Here is a 15559-nt window from a genome sequence, read left to right on the forward strand (position 1 = left end):
CATTACAAGTTGGGGGTGGGGGAATCCTGCCTAGAAGTAGCAGAGTGATCAGAAAAGATTGTCTTTGCCCTTGACCTGTGAAATGTCTCATTATGGGATCTCTGAAAAGTGCTGATCTGTTAAGTGTTTAAGCAACACAATGTGCCTTCGATGCTTCTGCAGTTGGAGAACCGGTGCCAATCTGATCAGCATTAACTACAGTTGCAGAGGTTTGCCACATCCTAGAGCTATCACTTTGCCTTACCTCACTAATAACACTCCCCATTTATTCCACTCTCCCCCCTCCCACCTTACTTCCTCCCTTGTGTCAGTGTGTGCATGCATTTGCATGTCTTTCTATCCGCTCTCTGGTGTATTTTACCTCTTGTGACAGCTGCAGGCTCCTCCTGCAGTCTGCAAAGGGAAACTTCCCTGCAATAGCCTTGGCTCTTCCGCTCTGATCCCAAGTCCACTTGCCTCAAACTAAGACTCCCCAGAAAGGAAACTTGTCTCCCTCCCTTCCCCCCGTCTGTCCAAACTGCATAGCAGTGCAGTGCCCACAGCTGCTATTTTTCCTGAGCTGCAGCTTCAGGTTGTTGCTGCCCTACTCCTGGCTACTGTTTCAGTCTCTTTGCTGCTTTCTCCCCTCTCTCAAGGTAGGTGGTTTCTTTTTTTTTGACTCCCTAAGATCTCTCATCAGTAACTGCATCATCCCCTTACTGATCTGCTTTCAGCATGATTTTAAATCCTCGGGGGGGGGGGGGGGGAACGACAGTGTAATAGTTGGCTAGTGCTTTGAATGTTTACATTTTGCAGCAGTATCTTAGTCACTTTCTGGAATATTGCAGATGTCTCAAAGCGTGGAAGCTGCAAAGGAAGAATGCTGAAGGAGCAACAGCTCAGGATCAGAAGCAAAGGTGCTTCAAAGTAAAGTCTGCTCCCTTCTGAACTTTCTTCTCTGTGACTAAGTGTTTGCAAGGGGGCTCAGAATACTGTGTAATTTCTTTGGGGGAAGCAACTTAGGGTAGTCAGTGGTCCATGTAGTCCTGTATCACAGCTGTGGTAGTGTCCAGTACCGGATGCTTCAGAGGAACATGTAAAAAACCCCTAATTAGTAATTAGATGATAATGTACCCCTGGGGAAGTTTTCTTCTACCCCCATACACAGTGGTTGGCTTATGTTCTGGTGGATGTGTGTTTATAACCTTTTTTGAATGGCTGTTCTAGGTAGTGTAACTGTGGCAATTCTCATTATTCATATACATGTGTAAACCTGTTCTTAATCCTGCGGGGCTCTTGCTCCATTGTAGAGGAAGTGCTACTTGCACTGTGAGATTAAACCCCTTGAAGCAATTGTTAAATAGCTGTGCCTTTTCTTTTTCTTTTAATGGCTGTGGATAAAATAGCTGGTCTTAAAGAAAACAAAGGAGACAGGACAATGAGTCTGCAGGTGCTTTGGTGTCAACCGTCCCCTGACCCCCCTCCCGCAATCCAAGTGATGCCTTCCCATCCGTATAAACATGCTGATGACCAGTGCTACTTTTAACAAGGCATAGGGCGCACTGGTCATTCGAGCCTTTGCCATTCTGGTAATGGAACAGTGAATGATTCGATCATGAAGGCTAATGCTAACCTAAAGCTATTAGCATAGCTCTAGGTCTAGGGAAAGATCAGTGGCTGATTTTCACAGTTAAGCAATGCTTGGTGAATTTAAAAAGGGAAACAGCAAAAAGTGTAGAAGGATTATCCTCTCATAGGATGGCTTTATTTTAAATAAATTACAGCCAAGTCTCCCATTTTACCCCAAACATCCTCTCTGAAGCCAGCTTAACTGAAAGCAAGACCTGTGTCCCTCTGGATAGGTCCTGCGGAGGTACTGCCAAGATGTAAATGAAAAAGCTATGAACTCCAGTACAACAAGGACTCATAAAGGATATGGCAACAGACCTCTAACAGTTGCTGGTGGTGGCTTTGCTATAATGTGAGGGCATCACTATGGGAACCTGTTTTATGGCCATTATCACAACATAATGTCATATAGGCTGTGTTTTGAGTTTATTAGTAGATGTGAAGTACCTATCCTCACTGCAGCCTTTTACTGTAGTAAGAGCAAAGCATCCTTCTGATGTGTTCTTGTTTGCTCAGAGAGTAAGTTCTGTAGGGGGAAAAGAGTTGCCCTTGGGGATATGTTAAAGGTCTGGAGTGATTCCTCAGCCTGTTCAGTTTAAAGACAGCAGCAGAAATCATGCTCTGATTTGTTTTATTATTGGAGATGTTTTCAGCCCTGTGAAATGAGCGCTTGGGGTTCAGAGTTTTTTTAAATAGTTTGCATCATTTTTAGCCTTTTGTGAAAAGCAAACTTTCTCACTCTTTGCTAGTGAAAGTGAGCTCTGAGCGAGAGTTCAATTGCAGCAGTTCAAATGAATTGCCATTAGCTTGAATTTATAAAATGCTATGGAGATGGGATGCATTGTGGGCCTGATTCTGCATGGTGTGGGCATCCCCTGTGAGGTACTGAATGCTTTCAACTCCTGTTAACATCATGGGGAAGTGAGGATGCTGAACCTCTCGTACTGGTACTCAGCACCTCACAGGATCAGCCTCTCCTAAATTGCTGATGGTGATTAGTTTGTAGTAGTACAGGATCAGTGATGAATGCATGTCCTATGCTGTAATAATTTTACTTCAGAAAGGGAAATAAAATATATTTTAGAAAAAGTACTATTAACTGCCAGATTTTGTTACCGTTACTGACATTAAATGGTACCTTTCTCGACAAGTCATCCTGTGGAGGCCAGTGAGATTACTCATGGAGTAAAGCACTCTTTGACATGAGTAAGGTTATTGGAATCTGGCTTTAAGGTCAAAGATGAACCCAAATCAAATCTCCTGCTACAAAGGGGAGGAGTGGGTTGGAATCCAATTGCAGATCCAGATCTGAATTGCACAAATCGCCAGTTTCTTTAGAATGGGTTGAATCCATCCCCTAGAACTGATACTTCCAACTCCAAAATTCAGAATGTTAAAAATCCCAAACTAAAATGAGTGGCTTGGGCCCATTTAAGTCAGCTCTCAAGTCGGGAGAGACTTAAACACTTGCTTAACTTTTGACTTCAAGGGGACTTCCGCACATTCTTAGCGTTAACCTTTCCTGACTCAGGGTCTGAGGCTGGCTGAAAGTTTGTGCTATTGCATCGCTAAGCTTTGGAAAGAAAAACAAAAGTTAGCGAGAAGAAGCTGGAGTGTAAAGCTGCAGGGAAAATGGAATCGGGCAGGAAAGAGGATGGGTTGGTGAGAGGTGAGCTAGTGTGTTTGTTTATGTGAGAGAGAACTCACAGCCAGGAGGGAGTCAAAAGCTTAGTCAGAGGAGACAAACCACATGGGTCAAGGTCATAGGAGCTGGTTGCCCTTCTTTCTCTGTTTCAAATATCTTTATTGATTGAAGATGAATAAAACAAGCCCCACTCCCACAATCAAGCCCCACTCATGAAGCCAGTCTTGGAAAGAAACCTCCTCTGTGTTTGTCCTTCTCCGTTTGCTGTAGCGTTCATCTCACTCTGTTCTGTAGTCTCCTTTCCAAGCTGCGTATGATCAGCACCCTCTTCCCACCTTGTTGGGTCTGCTCCTGCACCACAGCGCTGCCTGGCTGTGCTCCGTTTTCAGTGATTTACATCTGTCCAAAGAAGACCACATGAATAAAATGTTAACCATTTTAGCATCTGAATAAAATGTTAACCATTTTAGCATCTGATCCAGCAGTCCTTACTCGGATACAAGTCCCATTGACCTACCATGGCAGTTTTGACTGAGTAAGGACTTCAGGTTCATATCCATAATCTTTCCTTTGACCTCCGTGTATTGTGTTTTAATGATCCTTCCTTTTTTATGTTGCAATACTGAGAGTTTTGCCACTTTTAATTAAAGCATGTTGCTTGCTGAATCAACCTGTTAGTTCTGCTTATAAAGGGTAGTTCCCATTTTTTTAATTAGCTTGTGTTCTACCCTTAAATGGTCACAGAAAAATCTGAATCGCCTGCAAAGCCTCCCTTGCAGGGTTGAAACCCTCCCACCCATGGATGGACCTGTACACTGTTATTCTCTCATTTTAATCTCTGTACAATATCTACCTATGACAGGGAATAAGCGCTCTCTGTGTGTGTGTGTGGCTTGAGGTGCTTATATAAAAATAAGCCTATATTAATGGTCTATATGTAAACACGTAAAGGATGAGCTGTCCAGTAGGTGAATTATAACATCATCTGTGGCTCATCCTGTCACCCTAGAACTCTCATTATCTGCAGTGGGAACTCTGGCTACCAAAAGAATAATGAATTGAGTTCCTAATGATTACAGTAGAGGGTCTGAGACTCAGGACTTGGGGGGTTTTGTTCCTGGCCCTGCATCTAGCTTGCTGTGTGATTTTTAAGCAAATGGCCTAAATGTTCTGTGCCTCAGTTTCTCATCTGTAAAATATATAGAGAGGTTTATGATGAACAATTAATATTTGCAAAGAATGTTGAGGTCAGGGTGTGAAGTTCTATGAAGATTTAAAGTGGGATTATTCATTAAGATAGTGTTTTCTAGTTACCCCCGCCCCTCCCACATACACACACTCATACCCTTAAGTAACAGACATAATGGAATTGGAGCTACAGAAGATAAATATGAATAAGTTTAAAATATTTCTGTGAAGGAAGTTGAAAGAATAATTTCTTTGGCATTCGTAAATAGTCAGTAATGGATGACCATGCCCACAGTAAATTTATTTGACATTCATAATTAGTCAGTAATAGATAACCATGCCCACTGTAATTGAAAATCAAATTTTACAGTGGATTTATTAAGGGTAAAGAAATCTGTAACCTTATGTAATTCCTAAACTGAGTATATCATTTGCCATGAGCTAATTTGCAATTTCCTCTAATTTATTCATTAATTGAAGGAATTTTATTATTTTTTAGGAGGTTCTTTTAACTCTCTGACTTGACACAGACAGCTGTGAGTATTTGCTATCTGAGCTGTGTTGGCTAGTTGGGACTGGTCAGACAGGTGAGATGGTATTATTTCTGTTCCCGTGGTTGAATTGAGAATGTCATTACTTCCAGTTTGTCTTCTCACTCCTGGTAACTTAAAACGCGTGACTTTGAAATTCAGTTCCCATGAACTTTCACGCAGTAAAACTTGATTGCATGAAGGTGTGTGGGAAGCAAATATTTGAGGCATGGCTGAAGCAAATTCATTGAGGGCCAGATTCTGATTCCCTACTCACATTACTCACAGCCCTAAAAATGCACAGTGATTATTTGTGGAATTGTTTTTAGTGTTCACTCAGCCCCACCCAGTCTTTCCTGTGCCATAAAGTTCTGTATTTCATTCTCTTTCACACATGCTATTAGATTGCATTTTCAGTAAACACTATATAGAGGCAAGGATCTTACATTTTTTTGTATGTAAGAACCCAGTGTTACAACTTACCTCCCTGGCATAGTAACATATGCAGCCAGCAGACTTAGAATAATGTTAAAGAGACTGTGGGCCTGATCCTACGCTCCCAGTGCACTGTCAAATCCTACTGTAGCCAATGGAAATTTGAGGTTCATTGGGCGTATGGCATGAAGCCTGTGTAACATGTTTATTAAGGTTTATATGCAAACTTAACTTTCGTTTGGGGCCCAGTTGTCAACCCTTACTCATGGTGATGAGCATCTACCCTTGTGAGGAGACTAACTGAAGTCAATGGAACTACTCCTTGGAGTGAGGGCTCAGCAGTAGAAGGACGCACAGTTGGATCCTTGACGTGTACTCCTCTGGGTTTGTACAGCACTTAGCACAATGGGGCCCTGATATTGATTAGTTGTGAGGGGCTGCTGATCAAGAATAATAATGATGTTCTTCTCTTTTCTGAGACTCACTTGGTTTCGACATCATACGTTAACAGCCTGGCAAACGTGTGGCGATGAATTTGCAATGTTCCTTTGTCTGTGACAATGATGGCGAGTTGCTTCTTTTCTCTTTCCCCAGGTTTTACACATAGAAAGTTCCACAGATCTTCTGAGGGAGTACTAGATGGTAATGCTAACTTCAGCGCTATGCGTCCCAGGCTGGTGATGTAACTGCACGAGAGAACTTCGGGCAAACTTCACCATGGGCGCAAACACCTCCAGCAAGCCACCGGTCTTCGATGAAAATGAAGAGGGTAAGAGCACTTTTTTACTGTTCTGCTTAAACAGCACAGATGGTCCCTATGTGTATTCCACACGTGGAATACGCATGTGCACCAAGCACCGCACTTCCTTGTGAGCAGTGTCCACTGTCCTGCACTTGCATTGCAGCTCTCCTTTGGCTTCCACCCCTGGGCATAAAGGGCAGTGTGGGCCGACATCCCTCGAGTTCCTTCTTACCACCGCATGGTCTGGGTTGGAATCTTCAGTGTCCTCTGCTCCGTTTTGTGTCATTCCTGTAAGAATTGCATAGAGTTCATTTTTTTAGTAGTTTATCTACGGTATGCTATACTACAAGTTATATAGCGTTTTTTCCCCTTCCCAGGGACTTCCCCCCCCAAGAAGTCTGGCATTATGCCCAGAGTCCTCGGGTTCAAAAACTGTGTCTCCTGCCCTCAAACCTTATCTGTGAGTGACTAACATGCCTGGGTGATGCTCACATTTCTGCCAAATGCAGCATCTGTCTCTCTTCTCCCCCCAGAACTCTTGAAGGTCAGGAACTGAGACTCAGAAAACACCTCATAGAGAAGGCAATGAAGCCCAGTCAGATCTGGGCTGGGGACCCTCCCCTATAGATTAGCCTCAACAAGCAGGCAGTGCCCTCTGTGCATGAGCTCAGGAATGGAGGCTAATCCTGTTAAGCCTGAAAAGATGGCTTCAGAGGAGAGAAAGGGGCACTCTCATAGACATAAGGACAAGTTATCTATGTCTAAGATTGCCCGGAAAAGAAGGGATCCTTCCCTGACCCTGTCAGACTCAGGAAAGCCAGCACACCTGGGTGCTAAGGTCTTAGGCCCACCTAAATCTTTACAACAAGAGAAGGAGGCGCCCAAGGGTATGTATCGAACAGTTCCAAAACCGGCTCTGGTGGTGAAGATTCAGGATAGACAGCTCCTGGTGCTTCCATCCACTTTGGGTACCTAGGCTGTACTAATAACAACATGGCCCTGGTGGGAGCTGACTGCCATGGTGACCAGAGAGTCTCCGGCTCAGCCAGCTCCACCAGTGGACTCTCCTCATACTCCAGGACAGTCGGAGACATACATCTCCCCGGAAGACATATTTACCCTCCTCATTCGCATTCACAGATCCTGTTGGGTCCATGTGTATTCTGGGATGTTGTTACACCAGAGGAGGAGTCTGCCACAAGGAGACAGTCATTCTCCCATTCCACCCACCAGCCTTGAAACACAGTCCTCAGTACTCTTGATCCTGCTGGTGATGATCTGGCCTTTGCTTCCAATCAGTCAGCGGCTCCACAGGATTCTTTGCAGCACTGAGGAGAGGTGGCCCCAGACAGAAGCGCTAGAAGATGAGGGTTCCAACCCCCAACCAGACACAACTGGCCAAGGGACAGGTGGTACCCTATACTGTGGGGTCTCCTCTCCATTAGTGGATCCATCTTATTGCCAGTATTGGGGATCATGGGAACCCTACCCCAGACACCCAGGCTCAATGCACAAATCCTGCTTGCAATTGCCTGGCCATATGCAACCATGGAGTGTTTGGAGGAGGAAGAAGGATCTGACAGTTCCGATGGTTCCAGGATCAATCCCATCATTATCACTGGATGAGGCAGCTTCTCCATCTTCTCCATCTCTGCTGGATGACTTTAAACAATACCAAGAGCTCATGCAAAGGGTAATGGCAGAGCTACAAATCCAGCTGGAGGAAACTCAGGATCCTCAGCACAGTTTACTAGACATTCTGCAGCCCTCCCGTCCCACAGTGTCCTTCCCCATCAACAAGGTCATCATGGATCTAGCAAAGGCGGTCTGGCACAGCCCTGCTTCTTGTGCTCCCACTCCTCAGAGGGCTAAGAAGTGCTACTTTGTCCCATCCCAGGGGGAACAGTTTTTGTTTTCTCACCCTCCGTCAAACTCCCTGGTGGTACAGGGGGCTACAAAGCGGCCCAAGCAAGAGCACTCAAAGGCTACTTCCTCTGATAAGGGATACAAGAGACTCAACCTTCTAGGAAGAAAGGTCTTCTCTTCCACCTTCCTCCAGTTCAGGCTCTTTAATTATCAGGCTGTCAGTAACCTCAATTTTCAATGGGATAGAAAAGTTCAACATGAACAAGATACCTAGAATGAAATGTGACTCTGAGATCTACAGAACAGCCCCTGTTCTGTAATCGCTGATCACCCAAACTTATTGGATAAGCAAAGGCCATTCATGCCTTCTGACTGCACACACCAGCTATGACTTCACTTGCCTTTCCCAACTACCAAATGGCTTATAATGTCCACCTGAGGGTGGCATTTGAAGAGTGATCCTCCCCTTGGGAGCCAGTGGTTTTGAGAAGTGCCAGGAGAATCCCCTGGTGATTTGAGGGTGAGAACTGCAGGGTTTTGGAAATGGTAAGAGAGCTTCTTGTGGGGTTGGCAATCACGAGGAGTGCTAGAGTCGCCAATCGTGAGCAGTGCTGGTTTGAAGGGTGGTGGGAAAACTGTTATACCAATAAAATAAAAACCAGCAGGATCTTATTAAAGGGAAAAAAGGCAAAATACCACATTTATTGTGAATACAGAAAGAATCATAGTAAGCAGTTAGTTATAGCTATAACATTCCATTCAATCTCATATTTATTCACACATTCATTCATACAAACACACACACACAGGTTCTGCAAGGTTGTTATCATAGTTACCAGCCTTAGAGTTGCTCATGCCAAGCCACTGGCCAGGTGGCCTGGACATGAGGAGAGAGCAGGGCCTTGTCAGATGCTCATCTGATGCTCCTGGAAGTTGGTTTGCAGAATCAGACCCCAAAGTTCTCACTTTTTAGAGTCTATTTTTATAGGAATTTCTTCCTATGCCAGTCTATGGGAATTGCTTCATCATGCTGTTGCTGAATCAATCAGGAGATAGCACATTCCTGACGGCTCCAAGATGTTCTCTTGTTCTTTGGTTCTCCCATTCTTGAGGCTGTTGGGTGGATTCCAGTCTGCCCTCCGGGGGGGGGGGGGTCCTCTGGTTATTTCCACTTGACGCCTTCTTCAGCCGATGGACACTGGATTCTTAGGCTGGCACCTCCCTGATCATTCAGTTATTATCCACACCAAGCATCCATCCACAGACATCCTCTATCTCTATTTTAATCACAATTGTTAATACAACAAAAGGGCGGGGAGTCTCTGGGTGCTGTTTCTGTTGTTAGAGTATTGCTTTGAGTCTCTCTCTCTTGTGAATTGCTTTGAGAACAGACTGTCTTAGAATGTACTAACACAATTAGCAGCTTGCAAGTTTCACACACAGAGGGAGAGAAACAGTACCAAAAATGAAGAGACCTCTTAATTAGTAATACCCTGGAATTTAAACTCTGGGGAATCAAACTCATTTGTGATTTTAATACAGAACTTCTTTAATATGATCCAACAAAACAACTTGAGGACGGGGCGTTTCCCTGCCTGCCTGCTTTGGACTTGGTGGGAAAGCTGCTTCAGGGGGTCAGCATCCTCGTTGGAGGTTCTTGATAACTTTGCACTTCCAGGCCACTGTACTAGTTGTCACCATGAAACTAGAGCTCAGGGCTGATGTTACAGAACATGAGCACGCATTATCCCAATATTAGCGCTGAGAGACAGTTGCCTTGGTGCTGCTATGATTATAGATGCAGCCTTTCAAATATTGTCCCATAAACTTCCTGATGCACAGCGAGAGTCAGTTTATTAACTGCCCTATATGCTTTCACATGGCTGCATTAAATGCAATACATAAATAAATACAATTCATAAAATACTGGTGATGCGTCATATAAGCTACTGGCCTAGACCGATAAATACTGGTCAAATACTGAAAGATCACAAAAAGAAAAGGAGTACTTGTGGCACCTTAGAGACGGACCAATTTATTTGAGCATAAGCTTTTGTGAGCTACAGCTCGCTTCATTGGATGCATGGTGCCACAAGTGCTCCTTTTCTTTTTGCGAATACAGACTAACACAGCTGCTACTCTGAAACCTGAAAGATTACAGTACTTAATCATTAAAATGCTCAGTTTATCCTAGCAAACTTTGACTTCCACAGGAAGTTTTCAGTTTGGTTCAGCATCTTATGAAATATATTTGATATTTATCAGTTGCAAAATGAAATCTTTGAAGTGCCTTTTCGATAACACTCACAATAACCTTTCATATTCTTTATGCATGATGAAAGACAGCAAAATATTAAAAATACTGGAATGGTTGGAACAATTTTGTTTACTAGTTGCTCAGACAAGGGGTAGAGAAGGAACAGGAAACTACATACAAACTGGTGTCCAATCAGCAGCCTGCTGCTAGTCCTCTGATCCCACTGAGTCAGGAGGTACAGCATCTGGTTGCAGCCGTAGTTGCAATTCCCTTATCTGCTTTCACAGTGTGGTGGCAGTTCTCGCTCTGTAACCCTGTGGGCCTGGGTCGGAGCTCTGTGGAGGCTGGCAAAGGATGGAAGTGTTATGGGGGTCGCATGCCCTGGTCTCGGGTGAAGGGAGCTCCTGCAGCCAGAACTCCCTTTTCTGGTTATCAGGAATGGTGTTGATGGGCTGTACTGTATGCTCAGATGGGCATTCCTTAGCTAGCTAGAGAAATAGGGAGCAGGGGTGTGTGCTGGAGCCCAAGCAGAAACCAGTGCCACCCCCAAGTCTATTTCAGGCCTGTGCCTCAGAGCACAATCTACCATTCAAACACCAAGTTCACGAAGTAACAGAAAACAGGTCTGGGCCCTGGGCACTGCAGGGCTCCGAGAGTCTCTCTTCACCTCCCTGAAAAGGATACAGCCCTTCCTTTAGTCCCCTGCTGAACCTGTCAGGCAAGCAGTCCTTAGCCGTTTCCAGCTGTTTCACCCTGGCACAGTGTGGAAATGGGGAGCTGGGGAATACTGGCCTGCCTTGCTGCACAGCAATAGGGCAGAATGCCTGCCTGGCTCTCCGGAGAGCACTAGGAGAGGAACGTTGGTTGTACACCAGTTAACACGCCCTGGACTCGAGGACATGGAGCTGCCTGGGGCCTGCCAGCTCCTAGGTGTGCTTGCTGCAGTGTACAATGCACCCCAAGTGCTGACACGGTGTTCCTTTTTAAAGCAAGAGCAACTACAAACCAGCAGTATATTCCCCTCCACTAACCTGAGCCATCCTTCCCTGATTCTGCAGCCCCAGTTTATGGCTGCTACCATGCCATTCCCCTACCCTCTGTTTGCTGTGTCTAAGACAGGATTTCACTCTCTGAGCTCGCTCAGGGAACGGATTTATGATGATGTCCTCCAAATGTTATGAAGTCTGATACATGACTTCCATTATTGCTTACTGGATTGCTGGTGTCATAATAAATGCTGAGTAAGTACACGGACAACAGTAACCTGTACTTGGGCTAAACTTGCTGCTGGCCTCACTCCCTGATTATTATTAAACTGCTGTTGGTTATTTTGCATTAAAGTAATTGGAAAAAATGGAAGACAAACTCCATTTTGAGATTCTCCTGGAGGTTGCACCTCTTATTGCTGTACATTCGAACGCTCAGTATTGGCTTCAGTCATAAATAACTGCCAGCACTGACTCTGCAGTATATATAGGTGGCTGATTTTCACTTTTCCCCTGGCCTTCCTTGGAGTGGCATGGCTGGGAGATTGTTGGTGACAAAGAGACCTATTGCATTAGCTGGGTCTCATTCATTTCCCATGGATTTGAGACGCCTTGCACAACATCAGAGCCATTTGGCTTTGCTGATGGACACTTTTATTAACTGAAAATTAAATACATTAGTAAGAGACGCAGTACCCTCTGTAAAGCAACTGTCCTAGCTGCCATTAATCTTTCAGGACAGGTGCTTTCCTGTGAGAGGAGCATCAGTGTTTGTCTGGAATGTGGCTGGTTGTAATGGATGAAAGCTGACAGGGCATTCAGCTTAGATGTGCAGATCCATTATATGGCAAATGGAGTTGGGTTTTTCCAGATGTGAAGCACTGTTGCCACATGCCATGCAAGGGTCAAAAAGTTCAGTGAATTTGATTTGTATGTTAGTAATTACTTTCTTTTCATCGGTGGACAAGAGAAAAGCATTTTCAATTGTTAATGTCACATCTCAAAGGGTTAAATCAGTGTTCTCAAACTTTTATACTGGTAACCCCTTTCACATAGCAAGCCTCTGAGTGTGACCCCCCCCCCCTTATAAAGTAAAAACACTTTTTTATGTATTTAATTCCATTATAAATGCTGGAGGCAAAGCGGGGTTTGTGGTGGAGGCTGACAGCTCGCGACCCCCAATGTAATATCCTTGATACCCCCCTGAGGGGTCCTGACCCCCAGTTTGAGAACCCCTAGGTTAAATATACTAGAACTATTCATAAACACTGTGAGGGGTGGGAGACATGGCAGAAAGCTAAGGATTTCCCTGTTTAGGGGAGGATTCTCCAGGCATAGGCCCCAATTCAGGAAAACACTTAAGTATGTGCTAAAATCTTTCCCTCTTCAGGAAAAACATTTAAAGTATGTGCTTAAGTCCCATTGAACTCAATGGGATTGAAGCAGTTGCTGAAAGTTAAGTATAAAGAAAAGGAGTACTTGTGGCACCTTAGAGACTAACCAATTTATTAGAGCATAAGCTTTCGTGAGCTACAGCTCACTTCATCAGATGCATATCGTGGAAACTGCAGCAGACTTTATATATACACAGAGAATATGAAACAATACCTCCTCCCACCCCACTGTCCTGCTGGTAATAGCTTATCTAAAGTGATCATCAGGTGGGCCGCACATTGTGTAAAGAGTTGTCACTTTGGATGGGCTATCACCAGCAGGAGAGTGAATTTGTGTGGGGGGGTGGAGGGTGAGAACCTGGATTTGTGCTGGAAATGGCCCACCTGATGATCACTTTAGATAAGCTATTACCAGCAGGACAGTGGGGTGGGAGGAGGTATTGTTTCATATTCTCTGTGTGTATATATAAAGTCTGCTGCAGTTTCCACGATATGCATCTGATGAAGTGAGCTGTAGCTCACGAAAGCTTATGCTCTAATAAATTGGTTAGTCTCTAAGGTGCCACAAGTACTCCTTTTCTTTTTGCGAATACAGACTAACACGGCTGTTACTCTGAAACCAAAGTTAAGTATGTGAGTAAATGCTTTCCTGATCAGGGAAGCTTTCACAGCTTTAATTCACACTGGAATGGCAAATCAAAAGTACTACTGCTATGGTGTGAGTTGAGGAGCGTAACTTAAAAAATAACATTATACTCTTTGCAGGCAGATTCTGATCATGCTACAACCTGCACAGCATCGTCATCATAAATGTGCACGTGCATAACCATTCATCCAAAGCTCTCAAAGCACTTTACATGTGATATTATTTCCATTATACAGTCAGTAAAAATGAAGCACAAAGAAGATAAATGATTTGCCCAAATTGACATAATATCTGATCCTGTGCCCACTGGAGTCAGTGACAATGATTCCATTGACTTCAGCAAGTGCAAGTCCATAATGAGCCAATGGCAGATTCAGAAATAGAGCCAAGGTGCCCTTCCTGTCTCCTAGCCAGCTGTCATGTCCAGGGCATCTCACTGCCTCTCTTAAAGTGAACTGAAAATTCCTCCTCCAGATGTGGACTCTAATAGGGACTGTGGCATGGACACTTTTAAAATCATTATCCCTATATGGGATGGTCTGTCCTAAACAGCAGATTGTAAAAACGTGTGCTTTTATTTCCCCCCAAGTAAAACTGGTTGGATGTTTTGTGCTGGGCAGTGTCTTTTATTACATTTTCTAGTTAAATCTATTTTTTTACAATCATAAGCTCTTTGGGGGGAGCAACAATCTCTTCCATTCCATTTGTGCAGTGCCAAGGACAATGGTGTCCTGATCCTGATTGTGATCTATGGGCATTATCACAATACAAATAGATGATAATGGTAATACTTAATGCCAAGTGCAGATAGTTGTTTGACAATCTGCATGAATCCCATAAGTCTAATGTTCATATAAAATAAGCATTCAAAACTATCTTTAAATGAACAGACTATCAGAGCTACTAGTTGTCAGGTTAACTCATGCTTGATAATGTTATTTAAAAGGAGTTTATTAGTTGGTTCTTGTTTTCACTGAGTCTCATTGAGGATCTGATCTTCAGCCTACTGAAGCCAATAGAAAGACAATATGGCTTTGGATTGCCTCATTGCTGTAACCTTTGTTCTACCTCCTCCCATCCTCTCTGTGCTGTTTGTTAACCTTAACATCATGGAGATGTAGCATCACCACTTCTGTGTTGTAAGTCCTTTCTGGCAGGCACTGTGTGTTTGTGCTGTAAAGGGCCCAGCAACTTTGGGGCACTATAAAAAAAATATTCCTTGAAGTCATTAGGAGCTCAAGGTGCGGAGGAACTCAGCATCTCACAGTATTGGGTCCTAATTGCATCTGCACATCAGGTAATTGCTTGCTCAGATATATTCTCCTGCAAATGTTTTTGGGCTCAGTTAACAGGAGAGCTGTTGAAAGACCCTGAATGTCAATTGCGTGATAAATTACTCTTGGCAAGTACTTAAATCCAATGACTTGCCTATAAATTGTATTTATTTAAGGACAGATTCTGTCACCCTTACTCACACACCAGAGTAGTACATTACTCTGTGAGTAGTTACCTTGATTTCAGTAGGTCTGTTTCTGGAGTAATGTACTACTCAGCATGAGTAAGAGTGGCAGAATCTAGCTCTCAGCGATTTGTCTGGCACCTATCACAACTGTAGGAAAGTGATTCTTATAACACAGAGGTTCTCAAACTTTCATTGTGTGGCCCATGCCTTAATACAGACATCTCATGGACACTTACCCTCTCATTTCTGATCTTATGGACTGTCTCTTCCCTATTTCCAATCCCTGTGTTAGCTATGGCCTTTACTGACATGGACAAGTGATATTAGGAAAGCATTTAATATATGCTTTGGGACTCTTAATGCAAAGTAGCAGCTGCAAACAATGAAAGCCAGCATCACATACCTGCCAAACTCTGTGGACAAACAGTAAGTGTTTTATGGACCAGGGGTTGACAGTCCTTGCCATAAACTGGTCCTCAGATCCCACCTTCCATTAAGGACTCACCTGCCATAAAATTGAAGCTGAGGCATGGAAAATGTGATGGGCCACAAAATGTCAATGTCATTTTTTGCAATAATATACACCCCATTAGAATGCATGTTGAATTGCATGGCTAACTGGGATATGCAGTGGTTCTGATTGCATACATAGATTGAGAAAGAGAGTATGCAGATGGACCCTTAGGTATGCTGCTGGCTGTATGTTCAAGCAGGTACCCGACATATTCATTGCTAGCACAAATAAGGTGCACAATTATGCATGCATTTTTCCCATGCACCTAATTTTGAAAATCACTTTG

At 43.8% G+C, this 15559-nt stretch overlaps 2 protein-coding genes across 7 annotated transcripts in view; both read left to right on the top strand.

Annotated features, from left to right (window-relative positions):
• LOC140915674 (uncharacterized) overlaps window positions 1-5046 on the top strand; it is a 29429-nt gene extending 24383 nt beyond the window's left edge. For 2 of the 5 annotated variants that reach the window (XR_012160241.1, XR_012160243.1), the window contains one exon: window positions 828-859. Coding sequence is in view for 2 of the 5 variants with exons in the window: in XM_073355751.1 (XP_073211852.1) it covers window positions 163-209; window positions 828-906; window positions 4941-4953 (139 nt within the window). In the remaining 3 variants the exon portion in view is untranslated. Of the gene's footprint in view, window positions 1-162; window positions 210-827; window positions 907-4940 lie in introns of those variants that run through there. The other 3 variants (XM_073355751.1, XM_073355752.1, XR_012160242.1) reach the window with 3 other exon arrangements.
• A 446-nt stretch (window positions 5047-5492) lies between these two features.
• STK32A (serine/threonine kinase 32A) overlaps window positions 5493-15559 on the top strand; it is an 82888-nt gene continuing 72821 nt past the window's right edge. The window contains exons 1-2 of one of the 2 annotated variants that reach the window (XM_073355755.1): window positions 5493-5790; window positions 6001-6175. In XM_073355755.1, coding sequence (XP_073211856.1) covers window positions 6124-6175 — 52 coding nt within the window. In that variant the 5' untranslated portion in view covers window positions 5493-5790; window positions 6001-6123. The remainder of the gene's footprint in view (window positions 5791-6000; window positions 6176-15559) is intronic. The other variant, XM_073355754.1, reaches the window with a different exon arrangement.

Source organism: Lepidochelys kempii, chromosome 8 (assembly GCF_965140265.1).
Source record: "Lepidochelys kempii isolate rLepKem1 chromosome 8, rLepKem1.hap2, whole genome shotgun sequence".
NCBI lineage: Eukaryota > Metazoa > Chordata > Testudines > Cheloniidae > Lepidochelys > Lepidochelys kempii.